Raw genomic sequence first — 27763 nt, forward strand, 5'->3', positions numbered from 1 at the left:
AAAGTCCCAGAACTCGCTGACACGTCGCTGTTTGCTGAGGTTACTGAACCTTTCAGGTCTTTGCATAACAAATGAGTTTCTGACCCAGCCAGGAAGCCCACAGCTTTCTGACCGGACACGGCGATCTTTTGTTTGACCTACGACCTTTGCTCTTGGAGCTCGACCTTACATGGTTACACATGAACGGCTAGCAGAGCGATTAGCATAACTGCAGAAAAATATCTATGAGGAAAAAAATCTTTTTATCTATCTGTCTGGCTGGCTGTCTGTCTTCAATTGTATCTGCCAAGTAGAAACACAAAAATTTGTGAAACTCTTAAACATTTTGGGAAAAGAATAAAAAACAGGACATTATAGGAAGCGTTGGGTTGGGACCAACATAAAAAAGCAAATGTAATACAATTATTCTTTATTTGTTGAGGACTTAAAACATTAATTCACTGTGAGCTGCTTCTTCACAGTTCGGTCTGATGGAAATTTCCTTTATTTGACTAATTGCGCAAACAAGTTGCAGCAAAGCAAGGAATGCCGCCGGCACCCAGGCAGTAAATCCAGTCAACACCAGTATCCTTTATGGTCCCACAGTGGGGAAATTCAGCAGCAAAGTGATGACAAAAATCATCCAGATGGACAGAAAAATAAGAATGAAAGACTATAGCAACGGTATGTTAAAAATGTCATATGCAAAGAATGTAAAACTGAGTGCACTCATTTAAAAATAAAATTAGTTAATTAATCCCTTCAGTATTTCATAGAAATTCATACAAAATCATCAAATACTTACCACAGCATGTTAGGACAGGCCAGTCCGAACATGCTGTTAGGACTGGCAGATAGAAAAACAAAAAACAACAACAACAAAGACCAAATTTTTAAGAAATTTTCTGAAAAACAAAGGAAACTCTTAAGTTTCCTTTGCGGCGCAGGTCCTCCCCCTCTCAGCTCCTTCAGACTAGCCAGCAGCAATTGGCAAACATTTGAAGTATCTCATTATAGCAGCTGCGACTCAGTGAGTAAAACGTTGTTAAAGGGTTAATAGAGGAGCCATGTTGTAATGGAGGCGGAGCCTCTGAAAGAACAGGAATGTCTTAAAGTGACAGAGGCCCAATTTCAAGGCGTTAAATTACAAAGTCAAATTTCTTTAACATAGTTGTTTGATTGTGCTGTAAAATGGCCGCCCTGTGCCTGGAAAATGTTTAATTTTGGCCCTTTAAAGGCGAACATATGTGACTGTATTTGTAATATTTATTGTGAAGGATGCAAAAGTATAAACTTGTCTGTGTTGTTTCTCTGTGTCTTTAGGTACTGCTTCATCGTCACCCTCGGTTACCTGATCCTCTGTCAGATCACAAGAGTCTACGTGTTCGACTACGGCATGTACTCTGCAGATTTCACTGGGTGAGCTTCTCTAACGCCGCACGTTTGAAATAAAATCTTTACATGAAACATCCTAAATGATGCTGGAAGCGCCGAGTTGGTTCCCTCTCCGCTAGACGGCCTGCAGGTTGGAGGAGGCTGGTTGCTAAGCAACGTAATGCAAACCCAAACGGGCCGTCCGTCTGTCTGTTTGGCTTCAAAATGTCAAATCAAATATGCTTCTCTGAGCCGAACGCCTCTGTTTGGTCATTCATTATGCGTGGATTTATTCTGCTGATCCCAGCAAGAAGAAGCAGCAGAGAGATGACTAATGCAACACTCTTAGAGTCAAGAGGAAGAACGGCAGGAAGGAAGAGTAACAGGAAGTTAAAAAAGCCCCTAATTATCCAGGAGGGAACTTCCCATTGTAGGGATACTGGTGCAGCTGGTTCTGTTGCTGCTATTACTGGGCTAATTGGTATCTGAGCCCATCAGGTGGATGGCAAAACAAAACAAAATGAAGGTAAAGGAAAGCTTTTATTAGCTGAAATGGCAAACACCTGGAAAAATGAGTCATTTCTAGCAAAAATATTTAGGCTTTAATGTATTTTACTGGGATTTTAAGTGATGAAGCAACACAAAGTTGTGCATAAATCAAAATATGTCTGTCGCTGAAATCGGATTAAAAATGTGTCTAAACTGTTCAATGGTCATAATTTTCCCATTTAATTAGTATTTTATGCTGAATAAAACAGAAATAAATGTTATTTGTTTGTTTTGCTTTTCAGGCCCATGATGGTTATAACCCAGAAGATCACCAGCATGGCGTTTGAAATCCATGACGGTAAGATGCGCGCGGCTTCCTGCTCCTCTGCGTCTCTGGAAACTAAAGCGCCAGATGAGGCAGAAGTGAAAGTGCCACTTTGATTCTCTGAGGAGTTAAAAAAATAAAACTTTATTTTTGAGACGGCTCGATCGGCCGGCCAGTGGAGCAGAAAGAGAGCACAGGCGCCGTTATGTAATGGGTTCATGGCCAACAGTTTCCTCAGGCCACAGATTGAGATCCAACACGCTTTAAACTAGGAGTCGATTAAAATGTCTGTAATTAATTAATTGCATTTTAATTGAGAAAATAAGCAATTCATTAAATTCAAAAACCTCTTTTTGCTGCTAAATTACTGAGTAAACAGACATTTGAGCTCAACAACAGAGATATTTATTGTTTTTACTGGGTAATTCAGGTTATTTCAGACATTAGCATTAGCATTGGGGACGTTAGCGTTAGCGGCTACATGGTTAGCATTGAGATGCTACTTTAGGCTTGAATAGCTTCACTGATAGGCTAACTCCTTTTAGCACAACTTGAACACAATAGTATTTCCCAGCATCTAATCAGATCAGTTTCTGAAGCAGAACTGAACCTCCAGTGAGCCGAGAGGAGCCGTAACGTCGCTGTTGTTAGCATGTGTAGCTTCTGTGTCCGATTTACAGGCGTACCAGAAACTAATTCAAAGGTTCCAGTTGGGAGTTTTCTATGTAAAAAGGAAAAGTTCATTTAATTGTGTTCAAATCTAAGTAATCAATTAATCAAAATTAACTCAATAGAGATCCAGCCCTTAATTTTTATCAATCTTTTTTCAATTTTTTACAGTTCATTCCTTTAGTTTCCCTTTAAGTCATGTATAAAGTGAAACTCCTCTTCAGGTTTGGTGAATGTTAGTCTTAATGAAGCGTAGTTTTGTTTAAACAGTTTTGGTTTTTGCGCCCAATGGGCTGAAAAGCTGTCGGTTTCCAACAACAGAGCGATCTCCGGAGGTCGTGACCTTTTGCTGATGTTTACATTGCTCCGCCATCGTGGCTGCCCTCTGAATGCTGAACACCTTATGTTAAACCATGTTAAACCTGAATGTGTTTCACAGCGTGTGTGTGTATATGTGTGTGTGCAGGTTTGTCGAAGCACAGGGAAGGACAGCTGACTCCCAGTCAGAAATACCTAGCTATCAGGTATGTGACTAAGGTATGTTTTAAAGCTCAGACGGTTGAATTTAACATCTTGTTTTCTGTTCTCTAGAGTGTAAGCCTGCTCTCTGGTGGTGTTTTAATCAAGGCGTTACCGCCGGCTGCTATCGGTGAATCGTTTCACGAGAATGCCTGTAATCCCTCGTCCGTCCTTCCTGCTTTGCGGATTGTTTTCCCTCTCAAATCTTCTCTGATGGAGATGAAATGTTGCAACAAAGCCGCTCACGCTATGAGGCGGGACTTCCTTTATTAACATGAATACACAGCTAGAGCTGCAGTGAAACAGCTCAGATCAAAGCATGGCCTAGTCAAAGTAGAGACCTAAATTCCATTAAAGAGGCGGTATTATGTGTTTTCCAGGCATGTAGTGACATTTTACAGAATAATCAAGTAACTATATTTCCTTCAGTTGCTTTAAAAATGTTGTGTACATCAAATATGACTAAAATAAATTAGACTTTGTAATTTAACACCCTGAAATTGGGCATCTGTCTCTTTAAGAACTTCCTGCTGTTTCTTAAACTCTGCCTTCAGGAAGTCATCCCAACATGGCTCCTCTAGTAACCCTTTAACAACGTTTTTACCAGAGAAGTGGCTCCTATAATGAGCTCGGCAGCTGTGCAGTTCCACCAGGTGTTTGCTAATTGCTGCTGGCTAGTCTGAAGGAGCTGCTGTGTCGAGATGCAGCTCTGGGTAGGAACTGCATCTCGAAGGCGGGGCTAGGTCCTACCAAGTGTTTTTCACAGCTGAATGGTTGCCATGGAGATTAAAGGATTTCTCAAACATGCATGAAAGAATCAAAGCAAAACTTCATGTTTGTTTCTGATAAGAGAAAAACTTGATGTAAAGCTGAAAACAGTTGATTTAGCATAATACCGGCCCTTTAAGAATTTGTGGTGACATTTAAAAATTGATGTTCAGAAACGCTCTGCGCTGCAGAAAACCTGCAGCAAACAGGAAGTTTTATGTGGGATTAGTTCAGATTTTGTGTCTTTCTGTCGCTTCACATCCTGATAACGAGCGTCTCCTGTTCTGCTCAGCCGGATGCCCAGCTTGCTGGAGTACCTGAGCTACAACTGCAACTTCATGGGCATCCTGGCGGGACCCACCTGCTCCTACAACGACTATATGGCCTTCATGGAGGGGACGTCGTACCAGCGCCGGCACCAGGAGAAGGCCAACGGCAAAGAGAACGGGAAGGCCAAGCAGGCTGAGCCTTCACCAAAGGTACCGGTCGGATCCAGATCCGCACACCTTAAATCAGCTCAAATGTCTCAAACAGAAAAGGCTGTCAAACTAAACCGTCATTAAATATGAAACTCTGAGGCATTTTTTAGAGCAAAGGTTTAAATAAAACATAAGAATTAAAGCAGATCTTCAATTATCAGCATTTCTGTCCTTTCTTCTACTTTGATTTGCCAGTTTTGCCCAATAATGTAAGAAAATACAAGAAAAAAACACTTTTCAGGAACTTCTTAAAGAGACAGAGGCCCAATTTCAAGGCGTTAAATTGTGGCATATTTGATATGTAGGTAATATAATTGCTTGATTTTAATGTGAAATGGCGCTATGTGCCTGGAAAAAAATACGTCGCCTTTTAATATGCTGCATTCACTGACTGCTAACAGGTCAGTCTTTTCAGTTTCCATCCTGATTTCATGGAGCATCTCTACAGGAACAACTGTTTGATGAATGCATGTTTGCATTTTTTTATTTTTAGAAGAATACTTTATTAATAACTGGTTTGGTTCTTTAGAAGTGGCCTATTGTTTTTCATTGAACTGGTTAGCATAGATCTATGGCCTATACAAAACACGTTTATAAAAATGTTTTCCCCATAAAATGATTCTCAGATAGTGACATTTCAGTCTGGTCTTTTCAGAATGAGCTGTTTTTAGGGCGGTAAAACCAGCTGAGCAAACTGTGCTAGCGTTCTGCTTTGGTTGCTAGGTAACGAGTGGAACTTTGCTGGGTTGCTAGGTAACGGGCTGGTCTTGCCTGGGGTCACTGGAGGAGAGTCGGTGGCTGCTGATTTGTGACGTTACATTCAGAAGAATACCAAAAAAATTTTAATTATTGCCATAAAATGGCTGGGTGTTTATTTTAAGCACTTGGGTTGTTTTTAGAAGCAGTAAAAACCCAAAATGGACGTACGACGTCCATTTTTTGTGCAACATTTTTGGACAGAAAAGTGCAAAATGTGAATTTTACACAAAAGGTTCCCTTTAAGACTAACATTCTTAATGTTGAGATTTTCCTTAAAATGAAAGAAACGCTCCAGGTATGTTTTTAATGAGGGAATAATAAGAGATAAAACTTAAACATTTTACATGTTTAAAATGTTTAAGTTTCAAATTTAAAGTCCTGTTTGTAGGTGAATAAGTTTGTTTCTAATAACTGAACGTTTTTGTTTCATAAATCCAAGAATCGTTTGAAACGACGGTGTCCCCATCTGACATAACCAGTCTGTGAATGAGAAGCCTCAGACTTCCTCCACCTGATCCATAATAAAACGGCTCATAATGAGATAAACGATGTGTTTTTATTTTTCCTTCCATGTCCTCCCAGCGTGCCGTGGTGTCCAAGCTGTGCACCTGCGCCATCTCTTTGACCACCTACCTGTCGCTGTACCGGCTGCTCCCGGTCGACTACGCCATAGACGAGCACTTCGTCAACACCACACCGTTCTACCTGCAGGTTGTCTACCTTTACCTGGCCATGCTGGCTCTCAGGCCGAAATACTACTTTGTGTGGACTCTAGGTGAGAAAACTTGAAACTTTCACAGTGATAATACCTGTTATGTGTAATTAGTCCTGACGCAATAAGCAGTAACTCAATTAATCGCATGGTAATATAAAACAAGGTAAATAATTTCCATTTGCATGATTTATCTTTTGTTTTCTTTTCTCCCTTTCTACCAAAACTGACTGATAAAAGTCTTCAGTCTGGTGCTTTGCTCTTTCTTTTGAAGGACACATTTGTTTACAGAGGCTTATGATTCATTTTATTTGTTGTTTTGGTTGTTTTACTTATTTACTGTGGATATTTAAAATGTCTTTCAGTTCTTGTGTTAAATGCTCATTAGAATTTAAAGTTTATTGATCTTTGAGAATGTATTCTTGCATTATTATGCCATCAAGTCAAAAATATAATTATCACAATAAACTCCAGAATTAAAAAGTATTTTTATGTAAAATCATTTCCCAGTGCAACATTGCCATCTAGTGTTCATGTGAGAACTGCACCCTGTTGGATTTCATGAGGAATCTCCTGGATCTGTTTATTTGTCTGCAGCCGATGCCATCAACAACGCAGCCGGGTTTGGCTTCAACGGCTACGACGCAGACGGCTCGCCGCGCTGGGATCTGATTTCCAACCTCAGGATTCTGGATATTGAGGTTCGGTGTCGTCGTTCGTTTACCTTTTGGATTTATTTTCCATCTGATTCCTGAAGTTTTATTGTTTCCTTTCAGTTTGCCACAAGTTTCAAGCTCTTTCTAGACAACTGGAACATGCAGACAGCTCAGTGGCTCAAAAGGTAACAGAGGATTGTGTTTATTTCCTTGTTTTAATGATGCATTTTAGGCGTTTTCTGGATGGGAGATTTGATTTTACAACACACAGCTTAAATTAATTTCTTGAACAGGTTTTGATTGTTTTGTGGAGTTTCCTGTATTCTGCACAGAGTTCAAGCAATGAAGAGCAACATAAAGTTTTAAATTAAGATATAATAACAATAACAGGTATATTTAATTTCCACATCACAATCACAATAAAACTATCTGTAATATGTTTTTCCTGTAATTTTCTGCAAATATTAAAACAGAAGAAAATCAGTCCATCCCCTCTTTCCAAAAGATTTATTTTTCTTTATTTTAAAACCTAAAAGTAGAAATAAGATCCTGGTTCATTTCAAAGGACACAAAAATATCCTATAATAAATATTTTTATAAAATTAGACACCATCTTTTTCCAAAATATCATGTAACAATTGTTGTTCTAATTTAGTTTTTTTTTTGTTGGCTTTTTAAATTACAAGGGTTGCTGACATCTGAAATAGACTAAAATATATACACACTCCTACTAATATTCAATTCTTTTCTAAATGTATGTTTTTATTTGAGTCTGTATGTATAATTTTGTATAATTTCCCTTTATTAAAATCTCTAAATTAAAATGGATTTATCCCTGTAAACCTTTGAGTAAAACTGTAACTTTGCTAATTAGCATAGCTATTTCTGCTGATATTTCCTGAGTTTTTTGTGAGCCCTGAATGCACCGTGTCGTCTTCCTCAGAGTTTGCTACGAGCGTTGCCCCGTCAACCCGACGGCCGCCACCTTCCTGCTGTCGGCCATGTGGCACGGCGTCTACCCCGGCTACTACCTGACCTTCGTCACCGGCATCGGGATGACCATGGCCGCCCGCGCCGTGAGTTCACTTTCCTCCTTTAGCACCAAATGTTTTCCAGAAGCTACTTGAAATTTTCACAAATCCACATCCAGGTCGCTAGAAGAAAAAGATGCAGTTTCCCCCCAAAAAATGAAAAAAAATAAATAAATCTGAAAAGTGTGGTGTGCATTTATATTTAGCCCTTCAAACGCCTGGCTCACATGACAAGACTTTTATTCCGATTTTTGGGACGGCTCTAAAGATTATCTTAACTTTTTAAAATATTGTATGTTTTGTTTATTGTTTGGGAAGTAAAAGCTTCTTTTTTTAAACACAGGAAAAATGCAAAATTTATTTTGAAGTTTCGGATCTAAAATAAATAACAACCTTTTTCTACAAAAAATAATTTTAAAAAATGTCACACTGTTGTATTTGCTTAATTTTAGGTGTTTTTTCTCTTTTCTTGGCCCATGAACACTTTTGACTCGACAATTTTGTCGGAATAAAAGTCAGGGTTAGTCGGATCATTTTTCACGTAAAATTATTTGTCCAAATCTCTGCAGTGACTTTTTTTCAGCCAAGTCTGCTTTAAAATAATTTACTAAACTAGTGTTTTCAAACTATTTATTTTTTTCCAGTGGCTGAAACCTTTTAACATTTTTTAAATAAGTTTTGGATCTAAAATATTTTACATGCCAAGAACAAATGTGGCCTTGTTTTTAGTTGTTTTTTTTAACTTTGCTTGTGTAGTTCCTAGTAAAATAAATTATTTTCTTTTAATAAGGCAAACATGCAAAATCCATTTTTAAGTTTGGATCCTCTATGAGTAACGCTCCTGTCCTACAAAAGAAATCTGATCAATTTAATTTCTTGGTTTTTATTTCTGTTTTCTTTTTTTAGTTTCCCTTTTGTACAAATAAAAACATCAGATTACTTTATTTGCTGGATTTTTATTTATTGTTTTGGTACAAAAAGTTTGGACACCGCTGACCTAGAAAAGGTTGACCCAGTTACTGCATAAAGTTAATGATCCTACTGTCTTCTGCCTGAGAGATCTCAGATGGAGAAACAGGAGACGCTCCTTTAATGAGCAGACATGTTTGGATTTGTCAAACTGGGTCGTTTAGCTCGTTTGCTGTAGTTTACTAGGAACTGAATGAATGCAATTTAAAGTTTTAAATATGCTCCTCTCCTTTAGGTACGGCACAACATCAGACCGTACTTCTTGGTCTCTGACTCGCACAAGCGCGTCTATGATGTCATCACGTGGGCTAGTACGCAGGTTGCCATTTGTTACACGGTGGTGCCGTTCGTCTTGCTCGCTGTTGGACCCTCGCTAAAGTTCTACAGGTACGTGTTGTTTATATTTTAACTGCTAACCTCTGCTGGGAATGAGGGGAATTAATCATCTGGATCTCTGCTGGGAGGCTGCAAGACAGATTAATGGGAGGAAATAAAACGGGCCGAGTCGGTGCTGGGACATAGAGACCTGGTCGTTGGCGATTAGCTGTCAGACAGGTGGCGTAAAGAAAGCAGGCTAACCCTTGAGCCAACTCCTCAGGTTAACCTTTGCCCTCCTCCTTGGCACATAATTCATGAAATGGTTGAAATGTTTCACAGAGAATTGAGAAAACATCATCAGCTCCCACTGATAGACTGAGTTAATGGAATCATTATTATAACCTTTTCAGGAAGAATAAAATGTATTCAATATATGAAACACTTAGGTTTTTGAGTGTGCTTTAAAGAAATGCTAACAAAATACATGATATGGTGCAGCGGTGAGCACACCTCTGCTAAACCACTAATAATTTAATTTAGCTCACTTAGCTTCCCCTAAATATTTTTTTCCAGATAAATTTTGAAATTCTGATTTATTTGCCTATTTTGTAAACTTTCAGTTGGATAAAGTTTGACATCTGTTTCAAAGTTTTGTTTATTGACTGTTAAGAATTCCTCAAGTATTCAGATGTTTGTATTCATGCTTTTATTTTGAAGTCTATTTACACAGCAGCTCCATTTCCTCTCCTCACCTCCTCTCTTTTTTCCCTTCAACAACTTTATTTAAACCAAGAAACATACAGGAACAAAATAAAAAAACACAGTAGAAAGAAATATATAAACATAAATACAAGATCTAAGGGCAATATAGAACATAGAAAGCTACTTTGTCAAAATTAAAATGGTGTTTGAGGGTTGTAGTCTTTCAATGTCAAATATAATTTGATTTGAAGTTAGCACTTTAGCATTAGCTTTCACTTAATACTGTTGGCATAGTGCTTTAGCATTAGCTCCTGCTAAATACTGTGTGGTTGTAGCCGTTTAGCATTAGCGGAACCAAATTTATAATTTGCGCTTTAGTGTTAACATAACTAACTTTATAGTTAGCTGTCTCCACCACTGCTCTGGTGTTACTTCAGTCATTTACTTCCATTTAACTAAATTAGCTTGATTTTTGTTACATGCTACTTCAATCACAGACTATAACTTGACATCAAATAAGATAGAGGCAGCAGAGTAAGAAATACTGCCACCTGCAGGTGGAATTTAGCATCACTTAAACCTAATGTTTGTTTTTGACCATTTTTGCACAATTGTGGAATCAAAAACTGTCGGCAAACTGTGATTATCTAGAGATTTTGTTAAAATGCCATTTATGATGCAGTTTTTTGTCCTTGCAGCTCGTGGTACTTTTGCTTGCACCTCCTGTGTCTCCTCGTGGTTCTGGTTCTGCCCGTCAAATCGAGACGCCGGCAGGCCAGAGCGAAGGAAGACGCTGCACAGGACGAGCAGCGCGACCACAGCAGCACAGACAACAACTGCAACCGGAAAGACAAATCCACATGAGACCGCCGGCATGTCACAAGCTACACCTGGACCGGGTCGGGTCCCATTACCTAACCAAGAACCCAAAAAAACACTCTGAGGAAAAAAAACACAAAACTACTAGTAGCAACATGGAGGACAGCCGTCACTCTGCTGACGTGGATTAAAGACCAACAGGAAGTAATCTGGTGACTTTAGTGCTGCCTTAAACCCTCTATGTACTCTACAGGTAAGGACGTCAGGATGGGGTGGAGTTCCTCAGGGCAGACAGGAAGTATGTGGAGGGTTTTTGTCATTGGAACAGGAAGTTCGTCATTTGGAAAGAAAAACTTTATTATCAGCTGCCAATTTTGAACAGGCCTTATGATCTTTGAATGGTTTCATTTCTTCATTTTTTTTATTTTTGAGAAGAGTTCACGTCGTGTGTTTCATATTTAGCCGTTTGTGACGACGCTATTTGAAATACATTCTTAATGTTTTTTTTCTTTTTGGGAAGATTTGTCTCTAAAACGACAGAGAGAATAGAGTCTTCTGTTCCGGTTTGTTCTGTGCGTTTTGGATCCATGAGTTTATTTGAGAAACAGTTAAAGGGAGTTTTGATTTGCTCACAACAGGCTTCCGTTTTTTTCCAAACACATTTTCTCACATATTTGAAATGTTACAACCTCAAACTAAAGTGGGTTTAATTGGATTTTTTATATGATAAATAAACACAAAGTAGTGCATAGTTGTGAAGTGGAAAAATTTAATCAGTTTTTTATTTATTATGTGTTGGGTCATTGCAGATCACAAACTTCTCGATTATTTTTCTGTATTTACTAGAAAAAACTTTTTGTTATGAAGTTGTACATTTCCAGGGGGGAAATGATCATTTTTCATGATTAAAGGGATAAAGTTGCACATTTAAAAGCGAACTGGACCAGCAGGCAGTTTTTAACAGGTTCCAAGCCCGACAAGCTAAGGGTTTGATCTGGGTTCGCTGCATCGGAACATCTTCTGGGTCCAGATTCAATGCAGTCATGTTGCAGCTTCTTCCTGTCTGGTTTCCTGGATCCTGATCGAGGCGTTCATGGTGACTCTGGACCTGGAAAATGTGGAGCTGCACAGGCAAAGAGCCCAGATGTACCACTTAGCTTTCTGGGTCGGGCTTGGAACCCATTAAAAACGGCCTGCTCCTCTAGTTTAGTTCTAAAATCAGACATTTTATGGCTTTAATCACAGAAAATAATCCTTTTTTCTCACAAAGTTGCAACATTCTAACATCAAAGAAAAACAAGTGTTTTAATTTTGATTAAGTTAAATTAATAACATGACCTCCCGTTTTTTTTTTTGTTTTATTCCTAATCCTCCGTTGTATTATTCTGCCTACCTGAGTCAGTAATTCATTTTTTGTTGTGTCTTTACCAGCCTTGAGCATCTATAAACTCAAACTGTTCTTCAAGTCATGCCCCAGATTCTCAATTGCAGTTAGTTTCGGACTTTGACTAGGCCATTCCAACACATGATCTTCATTGGATGCTCTCCTTGTCTGGTTTAACACTTTTAGAAACGACGTCTTGGCAGTTTTGCAGTTTATTCCACTTCACGGTTATACACTGCTTTATGTTGCTCCATCAAAGGAAATCCCATTAAAAAGTTTCTAAATGTAACATGATAAAATGTAAAAAAAAAAGTAAATTATAGATTAACTGTGTTATTTCCATCACTTTTTTGATTAAGTGTTTAGCTTTTTATCTTAAAAATCTAACTGCAGTCTAATTGGATTAATGCGTTGGCGTGCTAAATGCATAAATCTCTGAGGAAATGTGACATGTTTTATTAAAACGTGATGTAACCTCTGGAGTCCAGAGCCAGCCGGTGCCATGAATGGTTTTATTTTTATATTGTGAACATCTAATGTTCGGGTCAGGGTGCATTTTGCTGCAGGGTCAATGAGACACTGTTTCCTTTTGCTGTTTTTGCTGCATCGTTCATCTGAAACCTTCCAGATTTCTGATCTGATGTTGGTTCTGTTTCTGGAGGTATTTCTGTTAAAATAGTATAAAAGAGATTGAAACTGATGGTTCCTGTTATTCTTCTTTAAAGTTACAGATTATTTAAAAAGCAACAAAGCAGCAGAAGTGAAGTCTTTCAGTGTGGATCTGTTTGTGGGTTTTTTTTCTCTAACATTTCCATATTCCTGCCATAACTCTGTGTGTTTACCATTCTTGTGTTCTGTCAATGTTGATTGTGATTTCAAAGGAACCCATGTTCTGTAGCGCGGCCCACCGGCGGGAGGAGAGAGACGCCGTCGCTACAAACGCAGCGGCTGCAGCGGCTGCAGCACTGCATAGCCACATATACCAGCAGATCAATGCAAACGGCTCCATACGTCCAAAGTGCCAAATCAGAAACGGCGCATCTTGTTTTAGAGAGTGTGTGTGTAGAGGTGTGTGTGTGCGCCAGACTAATATAATGGGTATTTTTGTGTCAGAAGGAAATTTATCAAACTATTTGTATAACAGTGGAGTACATTCTGATGTGGCGAAATAAAGAGAAATTATTTTTAAACACTAATCCTGTTGGATGTGGAAATGTTTTCCTTTTTTTGTCTAGTGAGAAAAAATATCAGTTTTTAACTAGACATGCATCCATCTTTTGTTCAAAATGTACATTAAAAACAGGCTATTTACAATACATGAAAATTAAAACATGTAAATATTAGCAGAAATGTCTTCTCTTAGTCGCATGGACATCGGGGGCAGTTCCCCTGGACTGGCAGACTGGGGTGGTGGTCCCCCTGTTCAAAAAGGGAGACCGGAGGGTGTGCTCCAATTATAGAGGGGTCACACTCTTAAGCCTCCCTGGCAAGGTCTATTCAGGGGTCCTGGAGAGGAGGGTCCGTCGGATAGTCGAACCTCGGATCCAGGAAGAGCAGTGTGGTTTTCGTCCTGGTCGTGGAACACTGGACCAGCTCTACACCCTCGGCAGGGTCCTGGAGGGTGCATGGGAGTTCGCCCAACCAGTCTACATGTGTTTTGTGGACTTGGAGAAGGCGTTCGACCGTGTCCCTCGGGGAGCCCTGTGGGGGGTTCTCCGGGAGTATGGGGTACCGGGCCCTTTGATACGGGCTGTCAGGTCCCTGTATGACCGGTGTCAGAGTCTGGTCCGCATTGCCGGCAGTAAGTCGGGCTCGTTAGGGTAGGGTTAGGGGACTCCGTGAGAGTTGGACTCCGCCAGGGCTGCCCTTTGTCACCGATTCTGTTCATTACTTTCATGGACAGAATTTCTAGGCGCAGCCAAGGTGTTGAGGGGATCCGATTTGGTGGCCTTAGGATCTCGTCTCTGCTTTTTGCAGACGATGTGGTCCTTTTGGCTTCATCAGATCGTGATCTGCAGCTCTCGCTGGAGCGGTTCGCAGCCGAGTGTGAAGTGGCCGGGATGGGGATCAGTGCCTCCAAATCCAAGGCCATGGTCTTGAGCCGGAAAAGGGTAGAGTGCCTTCTCCGGGTCAAGGGGGGTGTCCTGCCCCAGGTGGAGGAGTTTAAGTATCTCGGGATCTTGTTCAGGAATGAGGGAAGAAGGGAGCGGGAGATCGACAGGCGGATTGGTGCAGCGTCTGCCGTTAAGCGGGCGCTGTACCGGTCCGTCGTGGTGAAGAGAGAGCTGAGCCAAAAAGCGAAGCTCTCGATTTACCGGTCGATCTACGTTCCCACCCTCATCTATGGTCATGAGCTTTGGGTCATGACCGAAAGAACGAGATCGCGGATACAAGCGGCCGAAATGGGTTTTCTCCGTAGGGTGGCTGGGCTCTCTCTTAGAGATAGGGTGAGAAGCTCAGTCATCCAGGAGGGACTCAGAGTAGAGCCGCTGCTCCTTCACATCGAGAGGAGCCAGTTGAGGTGGCTCGGGCATCTGGTCAGGATGCCTCCTGGACGCCTCCCTGGTGAGGTGTTCCGGGCACGTCCCACCGGGGGGAGGCCCCGGGGAAGACCCAGGACACGCTGGAGGGACTATGTCTCTCGGCTGGCCTGGGAACGCCTCGGGATTCCCCCGGAAGAGCTGGAAGAAGTGGCCTGGGGAGAAGGAAGTCTGGGCCTCCCTTCTGAAGCTGCTACCCCCGCGACCCGACCTTGGATAAGCGGAAGAAGATGGATGGATGGATGGATGGTCTTCTCTTAGATGTAAACTGCAAATAACGGCGTTTTATTTGTAGAACTCAGAGAAAATCAGCTGAACTTCCCACTTGACATTTTAAAATTTTGAAAGTTTGTGTTTGAGAAGTTTTCTCAAACTTCGAGATCCAATACAGCCGCTCATAGCCTGTGGTTATAATGCTACATTTAGTGTCTGCAGCTCTAAGCTGAAAAAATTAAAAAATAATGTGTTGGAGCACTAGAGCAAAGCTAAAAAATAAAGTTATTGCAAGAAAAAGGTTATACAAGAATAAATTTGAAAATATATGAGGAAAAAAGTAATAATTCCAGAATTTAGTTGTATTTCCAAAATAAGGTCATATATTTGGAAAAGGAGGTAATAAGAAATTTCCAGGAAGAATAATTAAATCAAATTCAGTTTATTTACCGGAATATAGCACTAATGCCCAGCAAATATCTCCAGGCACTTTACAAAAAAAAAGAAAATCCAGTCATGATGAGGCAGTCTTGTCAGAAACAGAAAATGCTTTGCTTTTTTAAAGCTTTTTCTTATAATGGCACAACTTTCTTCTGGTAAAATTGCATCTCTATTGTCGTAACATAAGTATTTATCCTTGTATAAATTAATTCTCATAATATTATGTCTTTATTCTTGAAATAATTTTTTTCTCAGCCTGGACCAGAAGTCTTAAAATTCACTTCGAACAATGGCTACTGGGGCGTGGCCATTTTGGAATTCCTTCTACTTTCTAAATTGTTTTCTCCTACTGACCGCCGTTAACTCGGGTGTGACGTCATCCCCAGGTCCGAGTTCCGAGGTAAACCGAAGGCAGCCATAACCCGTGAGGTGGGGGCTCCGGTGTAAAGCCGAAGGTTCCGCCTCTGTAAACAAAGCAAGAGGAACCAGGCGGAGCCTCCGTCACTTTTGTGGTTCAGTAGCAGGTTACAGTTAACTCTAGTCTCCCCAAACATGTCTTGATTAAGAAAAAATAACATTTAGCTGGATTCAACCGGCAGGAATAACTTAAAAGGCGGGAACTGAGCATCCGTGTGTAGGTAAGAAAACCATTGTTTGGTGAGTTTAGTTGTTTTTAAAGCTCATTAAATATTGAAACAGTTGTAACCTGTTGGATAGCTAGCTTCTACTCCACTTTATTGTCACTTTTAGTTTAAGTTGTTACTTCCTGCTACAGAAACAACGGGGTAACCACTGTGTTTGTAACACCCCCGTAAAACGCTTCGCCGTTGGGTCGTTTGTAGCCGCTGTAAAGGGGCAGCCGTATGTTGGCTGCCTGGTAGATGTTTGACGAGCTCCAGAGCCGCTGTCAGAGAGGGAACCCTGGCTAATGTTGTCTGGAAACACGGCATAAAGTTTAATAATAATCTCTAAGCCTCCTGTTACGATGGTAACTCGTTGCACCGACTTTTAGTTTGTCAGTTTAGCAGCGCCGGTTTATGTGTTAATATCCTGTTGAAGTAACCAGTTTCATCACAGCTAAACTAAATTAAATAAATGTAATAAGGTAATGTTTGTGGTTGTAGTTGACCCGCAGATTGGTATGTACCAAGGAACTGAATCCTCAGCGGTTTCATGCCCGCATGACTTGCCATAAAGAGCTGACTGGTTAAATTTAGAGATCCTATCCAGTGTTGCCTGGCCATACTTAAGCTGAACTGGACACAATTTCAGTTTTTTATGTTCATATATACTGATTTGTTATATTGTTTATATTGTTATATCCAGATAAAACCTGCAACATATTTTCACACCCATTGACCTTGTTCACATTTTGTCTTGTTCCAACCACCTTACAGCGCATCATATCTAGGTTGTTACTTTGACTGGGCCATTCCTATTCTTCCACATTAATATGCCTTAGTTTAAACCATCCCATAAAATCTCTGTTTGTATGTTTAGGATGATTGTCCTGGTGGAAGATTGAATACTTAAAGCAGCTGAAATTTGTCCAGGTTTTCATTTGGAAAAATAATTCAACGGCATAATTTTGTATCCAGTTCATTCTGCTTTGTAATAATCTATCAGATTAAATGTGAATGTAGATCATACATGTCTATGCAGTTCTCTTTGAAACACAGATGGGAAAAAATGCCCTAAGTCGATGTTTTAAAATCTTATTTGACCCTTAAGACCAAATCCAGATACGAGTTTAAAGTTCAAGTCATGTGTAATACTTTAACAAGAACGTTTTCCATTTTTTAAAATCTGTTTATAGCTGAGTTAGTGAGCTTCAGGTTGTCTTATTTCCAGTTGACTGTGATGTAATCAAATCAAAGTTTTAGCTCATTTTTCTGCGTTCACACAGAATGGGACTTAAGTCTGACTTTTTACAATCGTCTGATCTGCTGTTCTGATCGTTTCACCCAGAAAAGTACAACCAGTGCCATTTCCATATGTGGACCAAAATCCGACAGTTCTCACCGTGTCTGCTGTCTGAACGGTCATACTGCATTTTATCCGACTTTTACGTCGTTGACCTGAGACATGCATCATAATTGTGCACCAGAAGAAGCCAGGTGGTAAATCTGGATGTAAATAACGGCTGAAAATTATAGTTCTGAAATTATGAAAGCAGTCTGTGACGTCACGTTCTTCTTCTGCCGTTCACACAGAAGTTTGATTATGAATGAAAGACCAAAAACCGAAATTTCTGATATTCTAAATAGGAATTTGGAATCATTTAAAAGTCGTGTTTCATCTGAATCATCTGGGGTTTAAAGTATGGTGGAAACGATTAATCATGATTAATCGATTATTGAAATAATGGTCAACTACTTTAGGAATCGGTTCATTGTTAACTGAAGTATAGAAACTCAAAAAATGCTAATTTTCTAAAAGAATAACACAGTCAGAGCAGTAATAAACCCACAACTGTAAAAAATATAGTTCATTTAAGGTGTACAACTTTCTTTGTCTGTAAATATTTTCCACCCTGAACTCCATTTTTAGCTTCACATGGTTCAAATCCTGTAAATAAGATTTCCTATTAGGCACATTTTCTGATCCAGTTATCAGTTGGTAAATCTAAAATCACCCGATCAGCTCTGTGCTGTACTGATGTGAAATCAGACAGAAATGTTGAGCTTTTCACATTGTTGTAGCTGCAGATGCATCTTTTGCTACAAATGATCAAGCGTTCACTAAACGAATGCCGTTGTTTCATTTTAGGCAATAAAATGTTTCATTCTTACACGTTTTATTTAATTTTCCATCAGTACTTTGTAGATGCTTTTTTGTTTATTTTTTCTGTATGATTCCTAAATGTATGATCAGTCGGTTTTATTCTTGGATTATATTTTTTTCTGTCCTGTTTGAGTGGAGGCTTTATGGGAAGACAGCTGAGCTTTTGCCTTCTCTGCACTATTATTACTTTTTTGTGTTCTATTAAATGACATAAACTAAACTGTCTTACTATTTGAAAAGGAATTTAATTATTTGTGTATTTGCATCCTTTGACGTATTTTTAATATTGCATATAAAAGGCTTAATGAAAACCTGCAGAATGTGCTAATTTTACTGTCCGATTAATGGGATAAAACAATTGGCAGATTAGCTGAAATGGTCAGTAGCTGCAGTTTGAGGCTTTTCTTGGACAGGACGGGAGTCTCTATTGTGTCGGGAAGAGCTGGGCGTGCCTCCAGCCCCTCATCTAATATTCAGCCGGTACTTAAAGCGGGGGATGCTGAGCGTGAGCCGCCACTGCTGGCTGAACTGGGCAGGAAGTCAGATTTGATCTTGAACTGGTAACTTTACTCCTCCACACAGGTAAGAGCTGTAATTATCTGAGATTTCATCTTGTTCAATAGTTTGAGAAGCTTGTTTGTAGTTGGCATTGTGACCCACCCATTGTGCTGGGAGAGATGAGGAAGAGGAGGGCGTGTCAACAGGCTGCCGTCACTGTAAACAAAGCCTTTTCTCTGTTTCCTGATTTTATTCTCATCGTTGTGATCTGGAAAGCAGCTGGCAGGTGATCGCTGAGTGGAGAAGGAGAGAAAACAGTTTGTTCTGCAGATAAGGATTGATCTGTTTCTGAATTTGGCTGAACTGCTGGGGCCTTTGTACCAGCGGCCATGTGACTCTGAGTGTGAGGGAGCGTTAACCTGAGCAGGATTACAGCAGGAAATCCTGCTGGTTGTTTGGTGAAACCCTCAGAATGAGGCTCATTAATTCAGATGCTCTCTGTGCAGGAAGTGAGTCTGATTATGGAGGATGGGCAGAACTTTATGAATCATTAATGAGCCGTTTATCGATCCAACTACAGCACAGAACAGCAGATTCATTAATGTATTTGGGACACAACGTCTGAAATCTTAAAATTAAAATTAAAAAGCAATTAAAAACAATTTAAAAGCATAAAAATGAATTTTGATTGAGTTTTTTGTTTCTCTTTTTTTCTTTTTCTGAGTTTGTAACATATAGAATGTGTTAAAAAAATACATAAAAGTGTTTGATGAAGGCACTTTATCAGCTGGTTGAGATTTTCAGCTGTTTCTGATGGGCCACAAAGTTTTTATTCATGTTTACTATTAAAATTGCAAAAAAACATTCAATTTTTTCTTATTTCCTGTGCAAAAAAATTAGAATAGTATGATTTTTGTAGAAAAAAGATCTATAAACCTTTTCAGGTAAAAATATTTTTCTAGCTTTTTTTGGTGTGTTTTTTCAGTAACAAGAACAGAATATGAATCATTTTTGCTTTACTTACCCAAGTTTACTAAATCGCTGTGGCAATTTTTTAAATATTTTTTTTAGAAAAAAATATTGGATGTTTGTGGTCCTGTTTGTTGTTAAAATAAATGAAAAGCAAAAGACATGCTTGATAAAAGATGTTAACATTGAGGAAACACTGAAAATTGTACCATAAATTTTTTTTTTACTTGTATCTGCTCCAGCTGTTTAGTCGCTGATTTCCATCAAATTATCATGCAAATTTTGAGAAAACTTTTAAAATTTCACCAAAAAGAAATAAAACGAATTAGCTGTGTTTCCATCTGGTTTGGAGCGAACCGACCAGATGGATTACGTCAGAAGTTGACGCTACGCATAGCTGTAATAACGTAAAACTTCACTACGTTAGAAATTATTCTGTATCTTACGACAGAACATTAGAGTTCAGCGAAGAAAAAATTTAACAAAATTCAGGCAAAAATTGAATGAGAAAAAGTTGTAATGATAAAATACTTTTTGGGAAAACTCAAAAATCACCTCAAACAATCAGAAAAACATTTTTACAAAATTGATTCAATTATTTTACATTTTGACATTTCCTTTATTTTTTCTACGGAGCCCCATAAGGGACATGCAGGAACTTTTTCTTTAGCGTTTCTTCGCTGTCATGTACTAGTCAGTTCCTGCGGCATCTTGAACACTGAAAGTCTTTCTGCTTTTCCATGTATGTTCATATCTTCTTAGTGAGATATCTAAAGTTTTATATCTTTTTCTATAAATGCAAAAGCAAAACGGGTCAAACGTGGGCCTCCATATATTCTAAGATGTAAACAGAAACTTTCCGTAAGAAGGGAAAAAATGCATTCAAACTTTTTAAAACTACTTTGGAGTTATTTTCAAAAGGTAATAAACTCATCTGATAGTTCTGATTGTATCTTTTTTGTGTTGTTAGTCTGAACGGTTCATAAATGACTGTTTAATGCACAGACCCATCTCAGCCTTACACAAACAAACATAAACTAAACTAAACATAAGTTAATCAATCAATTTTTAGTCAGTTTTTTGAACCAGTTAGGAGTGTATAAACATGTTTTTACTTTATTAACTTGACATTTTCTGTCACTGTAAATGTTTACAAAATAGAACTGGCTGCTTTTCTTTTCAGGAAGGAGAAAAAGTTTCTACTAAAGCCTCCATAGATGATTAGATGATTGTTTTTCTTCTCCTGGTTCAGCTGCTGCAGATGAAATCCCTGAAGCGAGCTTTGTGTTGTTATTTTTCAGTAATAATCCTGCTGCTACTTTTCTCTGTCTGCTCAGTAAATTGTTGCTCAGCTTTGTAGCACTTGTAGTTTTGTTTCTTTCCTGAATACAAAGTTCAGAGCGACCCACTTCTGGCTGCACACGGTCTGCTGCGCCGGCTGCATCTAAATACCAAAGTTTGGAGTCTGTTGTTTGACTTCTGGCTTGTTTGGCTTTCTTTAATGGGGCTTTGTTAAACGAGCAGACCGCCTCAACCAAACAGAAGAGCTAACGAGCTCCTGTTAGCGCACTTCTAGCGCTAATGAGGGATTTATGGGTATTTATGCTTTGTTTTTACAGAAGTTTACGTGTCATGATGTTTGTTTCAAGTATTTTAATTGTTTTTACTATGGATTCTTGAAAAAGTATTCATATCCTCATGAGTTTATCCACATTTTGTCACGCTTTTGTCTGTATTTTTGGGGGATTTTTTGTGTAGCAATCACCTGTATACTGACTCTACTTAATAAATAAATTCGGTGCAACCAGCTGCAGAGATCCTCAGGCTAAAGGCCTGTTTGGATTTTGCACTGGTTTGTGTTGGTTTATCAAAGAAAATCCCAATAAAATCAATCAAAGTCTTCATGTGAGATGCCGTGAGAGAAAGTTTAAGAGGTATGAATATTTCTGCACTGTAGTTCTGACTTTGCCAAAACTATAAAGAAAGATTCAGCAACAGTTTTTTTGCCGGGGGTGAATCGATTAATCAGATTAATCAATTACTAAAATAATCGTCAACTAATTTGGTAATCCATTAATCTTTTATTGGAGTATATTGACTCAAAAAGCCAATTTGCTTTAAGAACAACATATTAGCATAAAAAAATTTAAACATTTTGCGTTTAAGTAAAAAAAACCTTCTTTGTTTGTAAAAATGTTCTGTAACAGAATTCCTCCTGTGGCGCTTTTAGCTTCACCTGGATCAAATTCTGTGTTTCAGGAGTTTAGCCGGTCGCCATGGAAACCACCACCTCCCTGAAGATGACCTCTCTGGTGGTCCAGAGTCTGTTCAGCTACGTGGAGGAAGACAACCTGGCCGCCCTCCAGACTCACCTGGACAAGTTCAGAGACGTGGACTGCAGGAGCGACGTGAGTCAGAACCGCTGGTCGGACCTCTCTGCGTTTGGGTTCCAATGCAACAGCGTTTACTCCAGCGCTACGTTACCAGGAGCAAATTAGATCCCAAAGAGTTCCTTAGAATTTAGATTCACTTTTAAATTCTAAATGTGTCAAGAATTTAAAGGATTCTAAAACAATTCTTAGAATTTTTGAGAATTTAAATTATTCAAATTTGAATAATTCCAAAAATGTCTTTAAATTTAAATTAAATTTGCATTTGCTTTTAAATTTAGAGAAATTTCAATTAAATAAATTTCAGTTTCTTCAAATGACAAATTTCAAGTTAAATTCAGCTCAGAAAGTTCATTTAAATTTCTGAGTTAAATTACTGAGAATAAGTAGTTGATAAAATTGTCATTTAAAAAATTAAATAAAAATTTAATTTTAAAATAAAACATAGAGAAAATATGAACTGATCTCTTCCATGCGATGCTGCATTGTTGCAGTAATTCATGCAAAAGGAGCCCAGACCAGGAACAGAGTGTAGTATCCTCCGAACTCATTAGCTGAATGCCACTTCAGAACCTTTATCCCTCCACCAAACTTTCCATGAATATGCTTGGATTCAGGACTTGATTTCAGTGTTTATTTAAATTATTTTTTTCATGTATCGGCGTTAAAACCCAGCATTTCTGTTTGCAGAACGGACAGACGCCACTGATGGTGGCAGCAGAGCTGGGCAGCCTGGAGATCGTCCAGGAGCTGATCAGGAGGGGCGCCACCGTCGACATGGACGACGTGGTGAGCATCACACACACACCTGAAGACACACACACACCTGAAGACACACACACACCCCGACACACACCTGGTGAACATCACACACACACCTGGTGAACATCACACACACACACCTTTCGATGGCGTAGCGGCGAGTGGAAAGCAACCTGCTCTGATGTTTGATGATGTCACCAGTCAGTTATTATGAGCCATCATGACCTCTCATTACAGCTGAAGTCATCGGTTCACCAGCCGACACCCTTCACACTCCAGCTCATTCATTTACTCTCTCCCTCACACACACACACACACACACACACACACCCCACCGTCTCCTGACCTGCCATTACACCAGATCACTCCAGCTTACTGCAGGAGAACAGGAAGGTTCTGGTCGTTTCTCTGTTTGCATTTCTGTCTGACTCTGAGTCGCGATGCGGCACCGGGTTTCCATGAGCACCTGGTACGACCAGCTGGTAGGTATCGGCACCTGGCTGGGTCCTGAGCCGGGTCCGGGTCTGTTTCCGTCAAAGTAACGGCTCGGCGCTGTGTGCAGGACTGCTGGACGGCGCTGATCTCCGCCGCTAAGGAGGGACACCTGGAGGTGGTGAGGGAGCTGCTGGAGAGCGGCGCCAACCTGGAGCACCGAGACATGGTGAGGAGAAACTAAAACTCCAACGTACTTTTAATCAAAAGTAAAAAGTATCTGTCCAAGAAATTACTCAAGTAAAAGTAAGAAAGTATTTAACTGATGAAAACATTCATCTAACATGGAAAAATCAGATGGAGCAAAATATAAATATAAAGATATAAATATAAAAAAATATAAAGTTAAGTGGAAATTTTTGTATTGAATGAAAATGATTCAACATATTTTTACTCAAGTAAAGTAAAAATGTATTTGGTAAAAAGGCGACTCAAGTACTGAGTAACTGATGAAAACAATTATTTAATATAAAAACTGCTTCATCAGATGGACCAAAATATAAAGTTAAGGGGAAAGTTTTGTATTTTAAGGACCAAAATAAAAATACCTTTATTCTTGTATTATAACAACTATTTTTGTAACACTACATCTTTAATGTCGTACAACTTTATTCTTGGAATATTATGACTTTATTCTCCTATTATCGCAACTTCTCATCTTATTGTTATTTATTGTTGTAATATTCTAATTTTATTCTTATGACTTTGTTCTCGTATTAGGCACTAAAATCAGCTTTATATTTTACCAGTGGTGAGCACAGCTAGCCAAAACGTTAGCTTCACTAACTGCTAATTTGCTAAACAAGAATCTTAGCCACGCTAATGCTAAACCGCTAAACACATTAAAAAGTTAGCAGAGGCTAATGCTAACCATTAAGACGATTGTCTCTCAGTTTGTCACATCTGAGCTGGTGTGAGACTCCATTTTTTTTGACGATTTTGAAACATTTTATTATTTAAAGTTGTATCAATATAATGGAAAAAGTTAAAAACGTGATGAAACAAAGTTCATCTAGGTCATGAAAATGGGTGACATTTAATGTCAATAATTGGTTTTTATTTATTTATTTATTTTTTGCCAGTTTGTTGATTCTTGCGTTGTGTGTGAATTGTGAGACAGTTATTTTTTGTTTTTGGGCATGTGCACCGACTGATGGCACCTTTGAATTTCGTTGTCCTTGTGACAATGACAATAAAGATTTATCTTATCTTATCTTAAAAGACTCACAGATGGCGTCCATCTTGAAAAATAAACTGGAGTACTTATGATAAAATCTCTATACCAGTATGTTTTTTAGAAATCTAAAGCTAAATATTGATTAAAAAATTTACCTAAATTCTGACATGCTCACGTTTTGGGAGCTTAATATTTTCTCTTCTGTTGGATGTGGCGCCTCAGTTATGCCTGAACAATCTAATTCACTTTCTCCAAAATGGACATGAAATTAGATTAGTTTCTGTTCTCCTTTCTAATAGAAAATCCATCCACTTAAATCCGGTTGCCATGGCGCTCATGTTTGTTTCTGAGATAAGGAAAGCCAGACAGTCGCTGCTTCCTGAACTGTTTTTTAATTTTTCATCAAACCACTCCTTCACACGCTGTTTCTGCGTTTTGGTAGGTTTTAGTACATTCAGGACGACTTTATCACAGAAATAATGGTAGACAAATAACAAACAGGAAGGGAATTGACTCATGTGCAGTTGAAGATGTGTCAGGAGAGCCGACTGGATTAAAATAAACCACATTGTGTTTCACTGGAAAGTGTGTCACTCCGTCCAGAAATAGCTGCAAATCTGCCTGGATTTGGTCTAATCTGCAAAACAGAGATGTGATGTGGTTTAACTCTTCTGTTGTTTCAATGCTGTAATTCTTGTTCTTTTGTTTGCCGTTGCATCCTCTGCTGATGTGTCTGGATTTTCCTGCTCAGGGAGGCTGGACGGCGCTCATGTGGGCCGCCTATAAGGGCCGGACCGAGGTGGCCCGGCTGCTGCTGGAGAGAGAAGCCAATCCGAACATCACTGGGCAGGTACCAGCACCAAAACGGAAAATTATTTATCACATTGAAGACATAAACTCTGTTTTTACAGGGATTCTTTTGATGCACCAACACAAATGAGTTCATAAGATGTGTACATTTTTACAAAGGTGGAATTCAGAAACACTGAACACTAACGATGATTTTAGTTAGTGATTAATCGATTAATGGGATAAGAAAATCACATTGTGCAGATGTTTGATAAAACCAATTATTCCTTATTGTATACAGTAAACTAAGTATAACTTTTCTCTCTTCTATAAGTAGTTTATAGAGCATAATTAGTGAAGGGCTGCAACTAATAATTATTTTAATAATTGATTATTCTGACAATTAATCTGATAAAAAAATTGGGATGTTCTCCATATTTTTCATTAACCACTTAAGTAGAAATACTGTAAGAGATTAAAATAAACAATTTGATTTCTTTTTAAAATAAAAATATTTTGTTCCCTAAAATGCAAAATTTGTTCCTTTAGTGAACGCTTCCACAGATAAAAAACCTTTAAATGATGTTAAAGGTTCACATCAATACAGTCTAGGGTTGATCAGTTGGTTTTTTAATATTTTTTTTAATAAACCGATTAATTGTGTAACAAAATTAAAGCATTCGGCGTAGAACATATTAGCAGACCAAGGTGTTTTTATTTAAAATGCAAAATATTAATATTTCTTGAACTGTTTTCTGAGTCTGTGTGCTCCAGTTAACGATTAATCGATTACTAAATCAGTTTCAACAATCGATTAATCGGTTTACCTGTACTGTAAACACAACTACAGACGTTTTTTCTCTGCTATTTAAAGCAGCTTAAACCATTTGTGTAGTGCTGGTCATTAGTTTCTGTGACATCAGCTCTGCTCTGGCCCAACAGTACAGCGTTTACCCGATCATCTGGGCGGCGGGCCGCGGCCACGCAGAGATCGTCGATCTCCTGCTGCAGTATGGAGCCAAGGTCAACTGCTCAGACAAGGTAGCCAACGCCTCACAGATGTTGATCTCTGTTTCAGACCCACACAGGGTAGAGACAGGCACTTTATCTCAGAGATCTCTTCCTTTATTTATTGTAATTAATTTATTCCAACTGGTTTTCTCTGCAGTACGGCACCACCCCGTTGATCTGGGCCTCCAGGAAGGGCCACTACGACAGCGTGATGCACCTGCTGGCCAACGGAGCTGATGTGGATCAGGAAGGAGCAGTGAGTAGTTTCCACTCAACGCCGTCATGTTTTACTCACATTGCTCACAATAAACAACTAAAAAGCAAATCCAAGCTTTCATGTAAAGTTTTAAAGAAGTTTTAACAAATCAGTGTTGTCAAAATTAAATTTCACAAAAGCACAAGTGTTACTCAGTTATTTATTTTTATTCATTCTTTACTTTAAGTTGATTAGAGTCAAAAACGTTTCACTAGTAATCAGTGACTTCCTGTTGCACTGGGCTATGAATACGGCACGACAAAGAAATAAAACAATTAAACAGGAAAGTAGCCTCTGGCCCTAAACTTGCCCTTATGTACAGTTTTATTTAAAATCTACTTTTTTGAGCTTTCTATGTTGCTATGATGTTTCTCCTTTATAAAAAACACACCTGGAGTGTTCCCTCATTGTTTCATGCATGTTAAGAAGTTCTTTAATCTCCATGTCAACCATTCAGCTGGATCTATCTCCGCCTTCGAGGCACAGTTCCTCCCCAGCTCCTTCAGACTAGCCGGTAGTCATTAGCAAACATCTGCTGAGCTCTTTATAGGAACTACTGGTCAGTGAAACGCTAGTGTCAGGTTTATGCACCTAGAACATTGAAAAAGATAAGAGAGAGTTAGTTTCTTTTTACTCACAAGGAGAACGGACAGAGATGTGTTTCAGTTACAATCTCTGCCTATTCTGAAAAAACACATATTTTTATTGATTGGTTGTTTCTCATTTGCACTGGGAGGAAGCAGAGATCAATTTCTGATAATATTCTGTCACCACATGACAGTTTCAGCGAATATGTAAAAAATTTAAATAGTTTTCATAAAGTTCCATCAATAATCACATGGATTAATACAACTGACTGTTGCAGAGAGACTTTTATATTGTAAACTTTTAAAAGAGGAGGCAGGAAGAATCTGGTAAAAGGTTTGAGTTCAGAAATCTCTGTTTTTCTGTTTCCCCAGAACTCCAGGACGGCTCTGATCGTGGCGGTGAAAGGCGGCCACACGGACGTCGTCAAAGAGCTGCTGAAGAGGAATCCCAACGTCAACATGACCGATAAGGACGGCAACACGGCGCTCGCCATCGCCGCCAAGGAGGGCCACACGGAGATCGTTCAGGACCTGCTGGACGCCGGAACCTACGTCAACAACCCCGACCGGGTGAGACGCGGCGGGACGCTCTGACCCGGCGGCTCCACATGATGCGTAACGGCGTCTGCCATGTTTCTGTTCCAGAGTGGAGAGACAGTGCTGATTGGAGCAGTAAGAGGAGGACATGTGGAGATCGTCCGAGCTCTGCTCAACAAATACGCCGATGTCGACGTCACGGGCCAGGTAGGGGCCCTTCCTCCCTCCATGGGTTCTCTGTGGGAAATGCAACTCTATCCGTTTATATTGTCTTTCTTTGTTGTTTTAAACTTTCTTCCCTGGATTAGAATTGCACAAAGATAAATATTCACCCATTATAATACACCCCTCTCCATGATAAGTGT

General features: G+C 39.2%; 2 protein-coding genes across 6 annotated transcripts in view; both read left to right on the plus strand.

The window, feature by feature from the left end:
* Positions 1–13148, plus strand: part of LOC102224157 (membrane-bound O-acyltransferase domain-containing protein 2-like) — a 30402-nt gene extending 17254 nt beyond the window's left edge. Inside the window, exons 4-13 of the mRNA XM_005801287.2 lie at positions 1303–1398; positions 2145–2200; positions 3303–3360; positions 4416–4602; positions 5944–6136; positions 6671–6774; positions 6850–6914; positions 7673–7805; positions 8965–9116; positions 10448–13148. Coding sequence (XP_005801344.2) covers positions 1303–1398; positions 2145–2200; positions 3303–3360; positions 4416–4602; positions 5944–6136; positions 6671–6774; positions 6850–6914; positions 7673–7805; positions 8965–9116; positions 10448–10613 — 1210 coding nt within the window. The 3' untranslated portion in view covers positions 10614–13148. The remainder of the gene's footprint in view (positions 1–1302; positions 1399–2144; positions 2201–3302; positions 3361–4415; positions 4603–5943; positions 6137–6670; positions 6775–6849; positions 6915–7672; positions 7806–8964; positions 9117–10447) is intronic.
* A 2481-nt stretch (positions 13149–15629) lies between these two features.
* LOC102221788 (kinase D-interacting substrate of 220 kDa-like) overlaps positions 15630–27763 on the plus strand; it is a 64239-nt gene continuing 52105 nt past the window's right edge. For 2 of the 5 annotated variants that reach the window (XM_023352254.1, XM_023352258.1), the window contains exons 1-9: positions 15630–15784; positions 21657–21805; positions 22478–22576; positions 23112–23210; positions 24970–25068; positions 25950–26048; positions 26176–26274; positions 27234–27431; positions 27507–27605. In XM_023352254.1, the coding sequence (XP_023208022.1) occupies positions 21674–21805; positions 22478–22576; positions 23112–23210; positions 24970–25068; positions 25950–26048; positions 26176–26274; positions 27234–27431; positions 27507–27605 (924 nt within the window). In that variant the 5' untranslated portion in view covers positions 15630–15784; positions 21657–21673. Of the gene's footprint in view, positions 15785–18419; positions 18513–21656; positions 21806–22477; positions 22577–23111; positions 23211–24969; positions 25069–25949; positions 26049–26175; positions 26275–27233; positions 27432–27506; positions 27606–27763 lie in introns of those variants that run through there. The other 3 variants (XM_023352257.1, XM_023352256.1, XM_023352255.1) reach the window with 2 other exon arrangements.

The sequence above is a fragment of the Xiphophorus maculatus genome, chromosome 19 (genome assembly GCF_002775205.1).
Source record: "Xiphophorus maculatus strain JP 163 A chromosome 19, X_maculatus-5.0-male, whole genome shotgun sequence".
In the NCBI taxonomy this organism is placed as follows: Eukaryota; Metazoa; Chordata; class Actinopteri; order Cyprinodontiformes; family Poeciliidae; genus Xiphophorus; species Xiphophorus maculatus.